Here is a 13,747-nt window from a genome sequence, read left to right on the forward strand (position 1 = left end):
ATTAAAAACTGGCATTTGTGATACGCTGGCTGTGGACAAGTCCCAAAGCAAACATTGCATTCTGGGTCTGGGAGATTCCCGGATGTCTGGATTCCATGGCACCCCCGGGGGGTCCATGGTGCCCCCTGAAGTTGTGCAGGAAGGCAGCCCTGAGTCCTTGCCTGGTCCGTGGATTCATTCAGATAAGCGGCTGCCATGTCATGCTGGGTGTTCTTACTGCGACATATATGGCACATTGCAACCACGTTCTTGAGTTTTCAATTCAAAACAATGCAGATGGCTCAGCTGGCCAGGGCCACGGCTCCATCTCGGCTTCTCCCAGCTCGTGCCGCGCAGCCCGAGGTGCCAGGGTGGACCCGGGTCCTGTGGCCCACTGACTTTGGGACAGCTGCATGCCAGCTGTTGGCTTTCTTCCCGTTTCTGGAGGCTCACGTGGCCACCTGCCAGCAGCCTTGTGGAGTGTGGCTTGACCCGGTTCCCCTCAATTTATTTCACTTAGTTTCACGCAGAAAATGTCAGGGGAAGGAATGATTTTGGTATCCCCCAAGAACAGAGCAGGCTGTGTGCCTTGTGCGCCCCACCCCCCATACCTTTCCTCTCTCTTGGAGCATTCTTGATGGGAACTGCCTGTGACCGCCTGGGGCACCCCCTTCCCAGCAGTTAGAGGACCAGGCGCTGAGGGGGAAGGAAGGCAGAGTGGCCTTGCTGGCAGCGGGCCTGCGGTGGCCGCAGGGAGGGCCTGCGCCGGAAGAGGGCGGCAGAGAGCGGGCCGCGAGGGCCGGCCAGCCTCCTCCGGCCAGCACCGGGCTCCAGGGGAAGCTACAGGGACACGTGGTCCGGCTCCGCCTCCGGGAAAGGAGCCCTGGCCTGGGGAGGCCGAGCCCCGTCCCCTCCCCGGTGACAGCCGCGGCCTTCGCCAGTGTGGGGGCGCCTGGGCATGAGGAGCTGTAAGGAGCAGAGACAATACTGCCTTTTTAAAAAAAAATGTATTTATTTATTTTTTTAAATTGGAAAGTCAGATATAGAGAGAGGAGGAGAGAGAGGAAGATCTTCACTCCCCAAGTGGTCACAATGGCCAGAGCTGCTCCAATCCGAAGCCAGGAGCCTCTTCCAGGTCTCCCACGCAGGTGCAAGGTTCCAAAGCTTTGGGCCGTCCTCGACTGCTTTCCCAGGCCACAAGCAGGGAGCTGGATGGGAAGTGGCGCTGCCGGGATTAGAACCAGCGCCCATATGGGATCCTGGGGCGTTCAAGGCGAGGACTTCAGCTGCTAGGCTACCACGCCAAGCCTAATACTGCTGATTCCTGTGGGGTCTAGCAGGGGGATGCGAGCGGCTCCAGCGCAGCCCGCAGTGTCCACCACGGTACCTCGAGGCAGGCCCCTGCCTTCCTGTTCCCTGCCTGCGTCCTTGGACACGGCCAGCTCCGCGAGGCTGTCAGTGCGGGCTCAGCCCTGAGTGCCCTTTGCGGGGCTGGATATGGCACACCCCGTGTCTCCTTCAGCGGCCGAGGCAGCAGGCCAGGTCCCGCTGGGCTCGGAATGCACAGGGCTGCGTCCACCCCACCCTGCAGGCTTCAGGGGCTCCGGCGTGTGAAAGGACCCAGGCGTCATGCCCGTCCCCCGTGTGCCGCAGAGGAGGGCAGCCCACCGCAGGCCGGGCCCCGTGGGCTCGGCAGGACGCAGGAGCCCAGGCCGAGGTGCGAAGCGGAGGGGCCACTCACGGGCCTGCACCCCATTCTCATCTCACGCTGTCATGGGAGGAAGGGGGTGACCCCTGGCTGGCTGGAACTGAACAGCGGGAAACTGAGGAAGGACCGATGGGGCAGCCGGAGGGGCGTCCCAGCACGCCGCGGGAAGGGCCGCCCCGCCGCTGAAACGCGCTCGAGCCCTCCGGTTCCTTGGGGGGTTCCCCCCCAAGTATGGGGCATGCCGGCAGGTGGCGATGTGGCCACGCGCAAGGGGCAGGACGCGTTCAAGTTCAAGCTCCGGCTCCGGAGACGGCTTCCAGACCTTCGCGTTCCTTTAATAACTCAACTCGGAGCCGCCAGGGCCTCGGGAGTCCCAGCGCGCGCCGGCGCGGGGCCCGGGCAGGGGAGGGCGGGGAGCACCGGCAGCGCCGCCCCTCGCTCGGCCCGCTCCCGCCGAGGGGGCACGCGTGGCCCAGCGAGCGGCGGCCGGGGCGCCCCGCTCCCGCACCCCGGCCCGGCGCCCCTCCCGCCCCAGGCCGCGCGCCCCGGCCGGCCCCGCCGAGCCCCCCGCGCCGCGCGCCGCCGCGGACCCGCCCTCGCGCCGCCTCCCGCCCTGCCCCTGCGCCCGGCCCGCCTCCCCCGCCCGCCGCCTCCGCCCGCCGCCCCGGCCGCGTCGGGGAAACCTGTTCGGCGAGGCGGCGGCGCCGGGGCGGATCGTGCGGCCCGCGGCTCCCTCGCGGCTCGCGGCGTCGGGGCCCGTGGCGCGCGCGCGCGGCCGCCCCTCGGCCCGGAGCCCTCGGCGGCGCCACCATGTACTCGGGAGCCGGCCCCGGTGAGTCCGCGCGCTCGGGGCGCCGGCCCGGCCGCTCGCGCGCTCCTCCCCGCGGCGCGGCGGTTGGCGGGCCCGGCGCGGGCGGGCGGGCGAGGCTGGCGAGCCGGCGCGGGGCTCGCGGCCTCGGGGCGGGAGGGGCGCGGCGGCGGGCCCGGCTGCCCCGGGTCTCCGTGGGAGGGACGCGCGGCCCCGGCGCCCTCGGCCCCCGCGTGGTCGTCGGGGCTCCCGCGCGGCCTGAGCGCCCAGGCTCCGGGTCTCGCGTCCTCGCCCGTGGCCGTGCGCGCCGGGCGGCAGGCCGGCCAGGAGCCGCTGCCGTGTAGGCCCGAGGCCCGCGCGGCTCGGCCTGCTGCCCGGGCGGGGACGGTGGCCGTGGGGTCCGGGCGGGGCGGGACCCTCCGTGGCTTGGGGCGCAGGCCTGGATGGGGTGTGGGGGGCGCCGAGGAGCTGTGGGTGACGGGAGCTCACCCACTTTCGTTTTCCGTTTCGCCAGCACTTCTTCGGGGCCCTCCCCCAAAGGAAAGTGGAAACGCTGAGTTTGGTCAATTGCTGCCGGTGGTCAGCTTTGCGGGCTGAAGGGACGGGAGGCGGCTCCCCGAACCCCGAAACTGCGTGTGCCGTTGGTTTTCCTTCCAGACACGCTGGCTCCTGTATTCGAGTGCTAATTGCCTTTGGCGATTTACTGGGGTGAGAGGGGAGAAGGGTCGGTTCGTTGAGCTCCCTTGCTTGGTAGTGGGCCTCTTGCTTGGGGAAAGTTCCAAAAAAACTTAAAGCAGTAACGCGTTCTTTAGAAAATTGTGCTCCCTTAAAGCAGAAAGGAAGGGTGGTTGGTTCGCTTGGCCAAGAAAATGCGCAGATCTTACATATGGCTTCTGCGCCGGAGACCGCCAGGCACGTGGTTCCTAAATTTCCCGGGCAGCCCGCCTGGGAAGGGGCATCGCTCGCCTTTGTCCGCCAGGTTCCAGGCGGCTGCAGGCCCGGCGGGGTCCACGCTGGCTCATATTCCACAGCCTGTCGGCCTGCAGATCTGCTGCCCTGAAGCACAGTCGCACGCATTAACCTGATGGAGCCAGCTCCACTCTCTGGTCAGTTAGTTCCCTGGTATCACTTGCTAAGAAAGCTTTCTGGAGGCTCTCGCAGTTGGCAGTTTGACGGGTGATGTAGCCCTGGGGGCTGTGGTTGGCCCCTGGAGGCCCCACTTGGGCTGGCAGCCTTCGGCTCTTCCCTGTTAGGGAGCCTGGGGCTGTGGGAGCGGATGCCAGACTGAAAGTTGGAGGCCTGGGAAAAGTGAGGCCCTCTGAGGAAGGTCGGGCTTTGGGGCCGCAGTTATGTGGTTATCTGCTGGTCTAGTTCAGGTTGTCAGTGTTTGCTGCCGGTGGTCAGCTTTGCAGGCTGAAGGTCGGGAAGCAGCACCCTGAACCCCGAGGCAGCGCGTGCTGAAGCTGGTACAGCCCAGAAGCTGTGCCAAGGTCACGGAGCCGGCAGGGTTAGAGCACTTGGGACTGATTCCTCCACCTCCAGAGGAGCCACTGGGCAGTCCCTTTTGACCTTGACCCACAGTGAGCAATACCTGTTGGGCCCTTGCCCATGTCCAGTAACAGAGAGGAGGCTCAGGGAAGCGGGGGGCTAGTGGCTGCTCCCCTTGGTAAAATGCAGGCGGTGATGGTGGGTGGCTCTGTGCTGCAGTGTGGAGCTGGGTGAGGAGGGAGCCCTGGAAGGGGACAGCTAACTGTAGGTTAAGTGCTAGTTAATGGCAGGCTGGGAGTGGGGCCCGCCTGAGGCTGGGCAGCTGGGCAGCTGTGCAGCTGTGGCAAGGCTACCGTGCAGCTTGGTTTGATTCTTCTTGGAGACACTTTATCATCTTGCTCCAAAGGGATTTTTGGAGTGGTGTTTCTCCTTCATTGAGATGCGTTGTGCTTGTCTAATTTAGAGTAATTAAAAGTAGAAAAATTGCCAATAGTTTTGCTGCTTCCATTTGTAACACTAAGCAACTTCCTAAATCAATTAACTTGAAAGGCGGATTCACCCGCAGATCTGTACTGTTACAGGCAGATAGATACTGTGTTGCAACTGTGAGTTGTCATTTGGACTTCAAAGTCAGGCCGGGGCTGTTTCTACACGCTTCGTTTGTTTATTGAAAGAATAGGTAGTTTAGGATGGCTGTGTTCCCGCTGAACTTGAGCTCTGATGCTGAACACATTCGTTGTAATTTTATACCATTTAGAAATGTTACCAACGTCTGAATGAGGAGGTGAGCTGCTCCCTCAGGGTGTTGGGTCCCTCTCAGCATTGCTACATAGTAACCGGTGGCTTCTCCGGTGAATGGCCCCTGCTGTGCTCCCCGCCTGGCACCTCCTCCCCCTGCTCCCCTTAATAGGGCCTGTGATCTGGAGGCACAGCAGCTTGGTCGGGCTGGTTCTGCAGACTCCCATGAGTACATCCTAAACTGCTTTTGGAAGAATTTAGATAAAGGTGGAAGGGAGGAAAGTGAAAACAACAATAACAAACCAGCTCCTCTAAAACATATATACAGGATGCTTAAGGTATTTATTTTTATTGGAAAGCAGACATACAGAGAGAAGGAGAGACAGAAAGATCTTCTGTCTGCTGGTTCACTTCCCAAGTGGCCTCAACAGTTGGAGCTGTGCTGATCCAGAGCCAGGAGCCAGGAGCTTCTTCTGAGTCTCCCACATAGGCACAGGACCCCAAGGCTTTGGGCCGTCCTCTGCTGCTTTCCCAGGCCACAAACAGGGGGCTGGATGGGAAGTGGAGCAGCTGAGACACGAACTGGCACCCGTAGGAAATCTTGGGTGTGCAAGGTGAGGATTTAGTCACTAGGCTATCTCAGCCCTAAAAGCTATACAGTTTTAAAAAGCAAGATGGTTTTCGCTTCTAATTCCTCTACCTAAAATATTAATGCAGTTGGAGTGTTTATTTTTGTTTTTAATTTTTTAAAAAATTTGAGAGCTAGCTCCAGTTGCTGGTTCACTCCCCCAGTGCCTGCAGTGGCCTGGGCTGGGCCTCACTGCAGCTGGGAGTGGAGTGTGGGTCTCCTGCATGGGTGCAGGGGCCCAGACACTCTGAAGGTATCTCCACCTTTGGGCTGAGTACCTTAGTCAAGGTTTATTTACACTCCGCTGTAACTGGCCATCTGATAAAAAGTTTTTGCTTCATTCATTGTTATTGTGAAGTTCCCGAAGGGAACGTTGGAGTTTTAGGTTTCTATTGCTGAGTGGTTTAAAGCACACCACATAAAAGCGAGGGACTGCAGTGGTGCTTTCCTTTGCCCACCACCAGACTCCCCTACTCTGCCTCCACGCCCTTTGCTATTTCCCTGTGGAGTGGTTGCCACACCTATCCAGCTGTGTTCCAGAATGACCCGCTGTGGTCGGCTGCTCGGAGAGGCCTCGCTGGGACCGAATCCCGCTTGGTGTCCCGGGCAGGGGTTGGGAAGGCTTCCTGTGTTTCTCCATTGCGGTGCAGTGGAGCCCTGCCTTTGGGTAGTTCTGTTCCAGCGTGTTCGTGTAGAAATGATTTGCGAGCCTTGTGCGGTTTTCTCACTGCTCAAATAAGACGCGTTTGCCCAGGCCCCTCCCAGCTTAGGGCGGGGAAGGGCTGTCTGGAGCGAGATGGGACAAGAGGTGTGTCCTGAGCTACCTTCTGCCTTATCTCCTCCCGGCTGCTCTCCACCTCCCGGCTCCACCCAGGCCCCAGGCTCCTGGCCTGATGCCCTGGCACACAGCACATTTCTCCTGGTGCCAAGGTGTTAACCGGTGAAGATCTTGTGAGAGCAGAATTCCATTAAGCGACATGATTTTCTTCTCTACTTTCCCCTAAAGCTTAAGAACCCAATATGACTGTTCTTTGGTCCGCAGTTCTGTGACCAGATGCCTAATCACTTCTAATTAAAGACTCGTTTGCTTGAAGGGTAGAGTTACATAGGGAGAGGCAGACAGAGATCTGCTTGTTCACTCCTCAGATCATGGCCGTGGCCAGAGCTAGGCTGGTCCGAATCGATGAGCCAGGAACTCTAACCATTCTGTTGTGGACACAAGGGGCGCAAGTCCTTGGGCCGTGCTCTGCTGCTTTCCCAGGCACAGCAATAGGGAGCTGGATGGGAAGCAGAGCAGGTGGACCTTGAACGCATATTGGATACCAGTGTCCCAGATGGTGGCTTTACCCACTTATGTGACAATGCTGGCCCCTAATTTCTCTTGGGGAAGGCTTGTACACCTAGGGTAACCAAGCAGTGTACCCTCAGAACTGAGTCCCTTCAGGGGTAAGACTGGGCACTGCCTGGGGCAGCAGGTGCAAACATTGAATTAAGCATATATCTCAAAAGCATTTATCTTACTTAAAAAGGCCGAGTGACAGTCACAAGCTGCAGTTAGTCTTCCATCTGCTGATTTGCTCCTCCAAGGACTGCACTAATCGGGACTGGGCCAGGCTGGGCCAGGCTGGAGCCGGGAACCTGAACTCCAGCCGCATCCCTGTCTGGGTGCAGGGATCCAAGCCCTTGGGCCAGCCTCCACTGTTCCCTCGGTGTGTTAGCAAGAGCTGGGTGGGAAGTGGGCAGCTGGGGCTCTAACTGCTGCTCTCGGCAACTGCTGTACCAGAGCCCTGGTTCCAGATTTGCACCGCTGCAGGCTGCCATGTGTGCCTGTCTGCTCAGCTGCCTGCAGAACCGAGTTTGCCCAGGCTTGTAGGTGTTGGGTCAGGTGCCTGACACTCCCTGCTGTCATCTCAGCTCCTTGTCCTGGCCAGCGTGTGGACAGCTCCTGCCCTGTGTACGCCCACCTGCCTGTACTGGCATTCGTTCTCCGTGGGTCTTGGTTTCCTCGTGTGTCGCGCGGGGCGTTCGGCCTGCACCTGTGTCTACGCCCCATGAGGCTTGTTCTCTTCTGGCCTTCCCGCAGCTTGTCTTTGCTGCGCCAGGTGGGCCAGAGCTCACATCCGTACACCAAGTTGTCTGCAGTATTCTGTGAGTGAGACGCACACCTGCCTGGCTGAGGGCTGGTGCAGCCTTGCTCTGGAACCTCCTCCAGCCCAGGACCCTGGGCTGTAGCTGAACCTGTGTATGTGGTGGGGTAGAGGAGACCACCATCAGGCCTCAGGGGGGCCGGGAGCTCCCCATGCCCAGCACTGGCACGCTGTGACGTGGGCATTCTCGGTGGTAACTTGTTTCTTTCCCTAGGAACAAAGGAATTGATAGTGAAATGTGTGGAGTAGGTGGGACCAGGGCTAAGGATGAGCCGGGGGAGAGGGGGAGGCGCCACACTCGCGGCTGTCCCCACCACACTGCAGTGAGAGTCCCCTCAGCTCATACTGACCACCTCGCCTGCAACCTGCAGGGACCTCTGCCCGCGTGGTGCAGAGGCAGGCGCCAAGGTGCTGCATGCCAGCGAGCTGTGTGGCCTGCCTGTGCCTGGCTTCGTGGGCTGCTCTCCTCCCCACCTGCTTGTCCTTGGCCTCTGGGTCTGCACTTTGCAGGCAGGGGTCAAGAAGCATTCACAGACAGAATCCCTGATGAGTGACATCACCAAGTGTTGGGTGGCCTCGACTTCTGTGTGATCCCCACGCTGGGGGTACTGGAGCTCTCACTGCCCGGCTCGTGTTCCTTGGCACATCAGCCACATGATGGGGGCGTCATGAAGTGGTCACACCGCCAAGGGAGCAGCTGGAAAGGCGCTGGCTTGCTCACAGTTCTGGAGGGTGGATCAACAGGGGCTGCCTTGTTTCCTGCTCCGGTGCAATGACTGTCCCACGAAGGGCGTGCTTTGCCACCTGCCAGACACGCGGCTCCCGAGAACAGACTCTTAGGACGTGGCCTGCAGGCCACTCCCATGTGGCCTCACGCTGTGGGTGCCAGAGGCTCTAGGGAGGCCCAGGGGTGGGCTGGCTCCTTGTTCTGGGCTCTCAAGGAGTGTGGCTTCTTCTCTTGATGTGTTTAGGAATAATAGAGGGCCGTCTGAGCCGGTCCAGGAGGTAGCTGCTGCAGACAAGAAGTGCAGCCATTGATCAGAGGAGGCGTGACCAGGGGAAGCCCCAGAGGCAGCACCATCTGGGTGGAGCTTAAATGGCAAGGCAGGTGCCAGGGAGGAGGCGTGCGCCAGTGTGGGGGGCGGGCACGGGGGGTAGCCTGAGGCCAGGGCAGGCCTGTGAGGAAGGAACGAAGAAGCCAAGAGCCATGCTCTGTGTTGGAATGGTTTTGAGGAGTCCCTGGTGGGGCAGATGGGAGCCAGGAGCAGCTGGAGGGAGGGGGTGCGTCCCGAAGCCGCTCGCATGTGGTGCAGAAGTACCACCTGGGCCCCTGTGGCCCTGTCAGGCTTAGTGCTGCTTGAGACCAGTCGCAGTCTGTCACAGAAGGGCTAAAAAAGATTTATTATGGTTTTTAATTTTTTGAGGTTTACTTGTTAACTTGAGAGACTTATTAACTTGAGAAACAGCTCTTCCTCCAGCTGGTTTACTCCCCAGATGGCCTGGGGTGTGCTGGAGCCGGGAGCCAGCCGCTCCGGTGTCCCAACACTTGAGCCACCAGCTGCTGCTCTCCTAGGTGCACTAGCAGGAATCTGGACTGGAAGTGGAGCAGCCAGATGGGATGTGGGCATCTCATACGGTGACCTGATGCACTTTGCCACACTGCCTGCCCCCACGTCTTATTGGCAAATACCTCCGGAGCCATCCCTGGTGCAGGTGAAAGCAGGTTCCCAGGGCGCACTGGTGTGGAGTTCCCGGCCGGCACTGTTGCTCCCAGGCCCTGGTCACTTGCGGTAGGTGGTCGTGTTCCGACATGGTCTGATTCTGCCTCTGTCCCTGGGCTCTGTTCGGCTCTTTAGTCTGGGTGTGTTTTGAGAGAGGCAGGAGCATCTGTGAATGGCAGAAAGTTGGGAGAGGTGCCTGTTCCCAGCCTGCTGCTGCTGCTGCAGGTGGCATAGCAGGGCTGAGAGAGTGGCTTGGTGGCCCCGAGGGTGGTGATGAGTCCCCACGGGGCTTGATGGATGGGTGACAGGCTGGAGCCCTTTGGATGAGGCCAAAAGGGCAGGCCTAAAGGCCAAGGCAGTGGACAGTGTGGGCCTGGGGAGAAGGCTGCCTCCCAGGATGGGTGTGGGTGGGGAACAGTGGGTCATGGGCAGGCAGCCAGCACGAGGGGCTGTCACTGGCCAGGGCCCTTGCTTCCTGGCTTGCCTGGTGCATGGCAGCTGGCCTTTGCTCACCCGGTGCTCTCGTAATTGTTTCTCATTTAAGTCTGCAGCACTGACCTGTGAGTGCTTTGAGACAAACCTGGCAGGCGCCCGCCTAAGCTGTCAGTGGACAGTGCTGTCGTGGGGCACTTGGAATGGAGCTGGCGTCCCCGTGCAAGGGCACCCTTCACAGGGGTCTGCTCACTGCCTCTTGACTTGCCCAAGGGACAGAGGTACCTGGAGAGGGTAAGGCCACCCAGCGATGGCATGATGCCCTCCACCTGTCCTCCGAACCTTCTAGCCCTGTCTGTGTGGCCCAGCTGGGAGACCACACCAGGGTTCGGGTTAGAGCCTGGTGGGGCCTGCCTGCTTCTGCTTGCTTAGGTCTAGCCCAGAGCCATGTGCTCAGGAGATGGGCGGCCAAGCTAATGACCAGAGCTGCACGAGTCCAGCTGGTAGCCCCTTCCGGGCCTCCTGGCTGGTTACAGGGGCCCAAGGTCTCGGGCTGTCCACTGCTCTTCCACGCTGTAAGCAGGGAGCTGGATGGGAGCTGGAGCAGCCTGGACTCGAACCAGCACCCATATGGGCTGCCAGCCCCTATAACTGCCTCCTAGAGGCAATGTGAAGCGTGCCTGGCAGTGTTGGCTCTGGGGCAGCTGGGGGCAGACCCTGGCGGGGAGGGGCTGCCGTTCCCTGACCCGCAGCTCTAGGATAAGGGCGGCCTATCATTTGAGGCTGTGGCATTGCCACCTTTTAATGGCATCTTCTAGAAGGGAGCTAAAGAAAAAAACGTTGGGTGGAGAAGATTCCTTTTCAAATAAATGCTATGGGATAAATAGCAAAGATGGTGGGATTTGCTGGGAAGTTGTGGGGCCCTGTATGGTACTGAGTGTGTGTGTGTGCGACTTTGTAAGAGACGCTCAAGACCAGCCTGAGCTTGGCAAGGTCAGCCTGTGGGTTCCCGAGTCCCCCACCTCCCCTGGGCTGCCTGAACTAAGGCTGGTGCTCAGGGGGAGGGAATGGGCCCGGGCGCTATCAGTGCCGGCCACCAGGGACAGGGCGGGTGGCGCCAAGGCGCTGGAGTGTGCCATCTTGGCCTCCTGCCCTTCAGCGATGAGGCAGGCTCTGCTGAGTGTTCTAGAAAACTCGTGTGTGAAGCATGGTTTTTGTCCTTCCGTCCATTGTGTGAAGTGGCCTGCTGAGGGGTCCGCTTGCCCGTCTCTCAGTGCTGGCTCCCCACGCAGCCCCGCTTTGGGCTGACACGGGGACTCCCGCCCACTGGCTGCAGTGGCAGTGTGTGTGTGGGCTGCTGGAAAAGGGAAGGTGAAGAGAGTGGGACTTCCAGAGGTAGGAAGTTGTTTCCAGGGTCCCCAGTCTTTAAAAAACAAACAAATAGGGCTCGGCAGCATGGCCTAGTGGCTAAGATCCTCGCCTTGATCCCATATGGCTGCTGGTTCTAATCCCGGCAGCTCCACTTCCTCTCTATCTCTCCTCCTCTCAGTATATCTGACTTTGTAATAAAAATAAAATAAATCTTTAAAAAAAAAAACAAACAAATAAACAAGAAAAGCTGGAAGTGAAATCACATGCCACAAAATGAATTGCTGAGAACAGCTGGGTAGCATTCAGTCCACTTCGGTGCTGGTGAGCATCCCTCCTTAGCCATGGGGACCCCCGCGCTCTGCCTCCTGTGGTTGCAGATTGAATTCCAGGGGAGTGACAACAGAGGGCCGTTTGTGCGGCTCCACTGGCTAAGCAGAGCGTTAAGGCATCTCAGGTATTTTTATGGCCGTATACTCTGTTGCATGGACTTACAGACCACAGCGGATGTGTGTATCCATGTACTTCCTGGCTGTTCTGTGAACAGTGTGGGGGAATGTGCATGTGCCTGGGGGTAGGGCAAACCCGGCATCCTGGGTAACCATGTCCCACACTACCCTGTGTCCTGTGACGTGGGTGCTCTGTATCCGGTGGCATCCTGGGTAACCATGTCGCACAGTACCCAGTGTCCTGTGACGGGTGCTCTGTATCCGGTGGCATCCTGGGTAACCATGTCGCACAGTACCCCGTGTCCTGTGACGGGTGCTCTGTGTCCAGTGGCATCCTGGGTAACCATGTTGCACACTACCCCGTGTCCTGTGACGTGGGTGCTCTGTATCCGGTGGCATCCTGGGTAACCATGTCGCACAGTACCCCGTGTCCTGTGACGTGGGTGCTCTGTGTCCAGTGGCATCCTGGGTAACCATGTTGCACACTACCCCGTGTCCTGTGACATGGGTGCTCTGTGTCTGGTGCTGTGAGCAGCTGTTGGGGTCTCTCCCCACAGGCCGCTCCATGTCTCACTCCCATCGCTGGACAGGAAGTTTGGTTTCCCTGCATCCCTGTTATCACTGCTCACTCTGTCTTAGCTTTTTGCAGGCTGAGGTTTATTTATTTTTATTGGAAAGGCAGATCAGATTTGTGGAAAGAAGGAGACAGAAAGATTTTTTTCACCCATCCTCTGGTTCAATCCCCAAATGGCTGCAACAGCTGGAGCTAAGCTGATCTGAAGCCAAGAGCCAGAAGCTTCCTCCGGGTCTCCCACGCAGGTGCAGGGTCCCAAGGCTTTGGGCCGTCCTCAACTGCTTTCCCAGGCCACAAGCAGGGAGCTGGATGGGCAGCGGGGCTGCCGGGCCCGTGTGGGGTCCCAGTGCTTGCAAGGTGAGGTTCCAGCCGTTGAACCGTCACATCAAGCACCAGAGTGAAAATTTTTTTTAATTTTATTTCTTTTTATTATTATTTTATGATACAGTTCCATTGACCCTGGGAATTCCCTTAACCCGTCCCCAATTTCCCCCTCACTGAGTTCCCCTGTATCATTACTAAAGTATAGTTCTTCATACACAGTCACATGTCCATCATTGTGGGCATGGGCAATGGCAGAGAGTCCAGCATCCTATTGTCAAGATATAGTACAGTTTCATTGGGAGTCCATCTGTGGTTTGGAAGTAGAGATGCATACTGCATTGTATCTTCACATCTGGATGTGATAGTCTCCATTACACAGTTACTGTACATCACCTTCAATGAAAAGCCACAATACAAAATCAACAATGAGAAGGAAAATGAAAATTAACACCATGAAGTTAACTAACATGCTACTGAATGACTAATGTGTCGCTGAAGAAATGAAAAAGAAAATCCAGAACCTTCTTTTTTTTTTTTTTTAAAGATTTATTTATTGTATTACAAAGTCAGATATACACAGAGGAGGAGAGAGAGAGAGGAAGATCTTCCATCGATGATTCACTCCCCAAGTGAGCCGCAACGGGCCGGTGCGCGCCTATCCGAAGCCGGGAACCTGGAACCTCTTCCGGGTCTCCTACGCGGTGCAGGGTCCCAAAGCTTTGGGCCGTCCTCGACTGCTTTCCCAGGCCACAAGCAGGGAGCTGGATGGGAAGTGGAGCTGCCAGGATTAGAACCGGCGCCCATATGGGATCCTGGGGCGTTCAAGGCGAGGACTTAAGCCGCTAGGCCATGCCGCTGGGCCCAATCCAGAACCTTCTTAAAGAATATGATGCTTCTGTATGATCTATGAGTCGTTGAAGAATTTAATCAGAAGAAAATGTTTTCAAGTTAAACTAATAAAGATCTGATATTTGTTGGTGAGATATGTCTCCTGTAGGCAACAAATAGATGGGTTTTGTTTTTTAATCCAGTCTACTAATCTATGACATTTGATTGATGAGTTTAAGCCATTTATATTCAGGGTTAATACAAATAGGTAGTAATTTGTTTTTTTTTTTATTTGTCATTTATTTTTTGTTTTTGTTTTTTTTAACATATATTTTTATTGCATTTCCTTTTTTTTTTAATTAATTACCAAATAGGTGGTAATTTGGTCCTATCGTTTTAGCAGTGGGTTGTTCATTGATTTAGTCTTCTGTTGTTATTTTGCTAGGATGTTCTTTGCATTTGCCTTTGGTTTTGGTGGGCACTGTTCCTTTTCTCTGTCAAGAGAACATCTTGGACTGTGCTGGCCCCTGTACTTGCTAGTGCATACAAGAATCT

The 13,747-nt window shown here is 57.6% G+C and overlaps 1 protein-coding gene across 1 annotated transcript in view; it reads left to right on the forward strand.

The window, feature by feature from the left end:
- Nucleotides 1-2,358: 2,358 nt before the first annotated feature.
- Nucleotides 2,359-13,747, forward strand: part of AGO2 (argonaute RISC catalytic component 2) — a 66,803-nt gene continuing 55,414 nt past the window's right edge. Inside the window, exon 1 of the mRNA XM_058668445.1 lies at nucleotides 2,359-2,519. Coding sequence (XP_058524428.1) covers nucleotides 2,498-2,519 — 22 coding nt within the window. The 5' untranslated portion in view covers nucleotides 2,359-2,497. The remainder of the gene's footprint in view (nucleotides 2,520-13,747) is intronic.

Source organism: Ochotona princeps, chromosome 9, assembly GCF_030435755.1.
Source record: "Ochotona princeps isolate mOchPri1 chromosome 9, mOchPri1.hap1, whole genome shotgun sequence".
Classification (NCBI taxonomy): Eukaryota; Metazoa; Chordata; class Mammalia; order Lagomorpha; family Ochotonidae; genus Ochotona; species Ochotona princeps.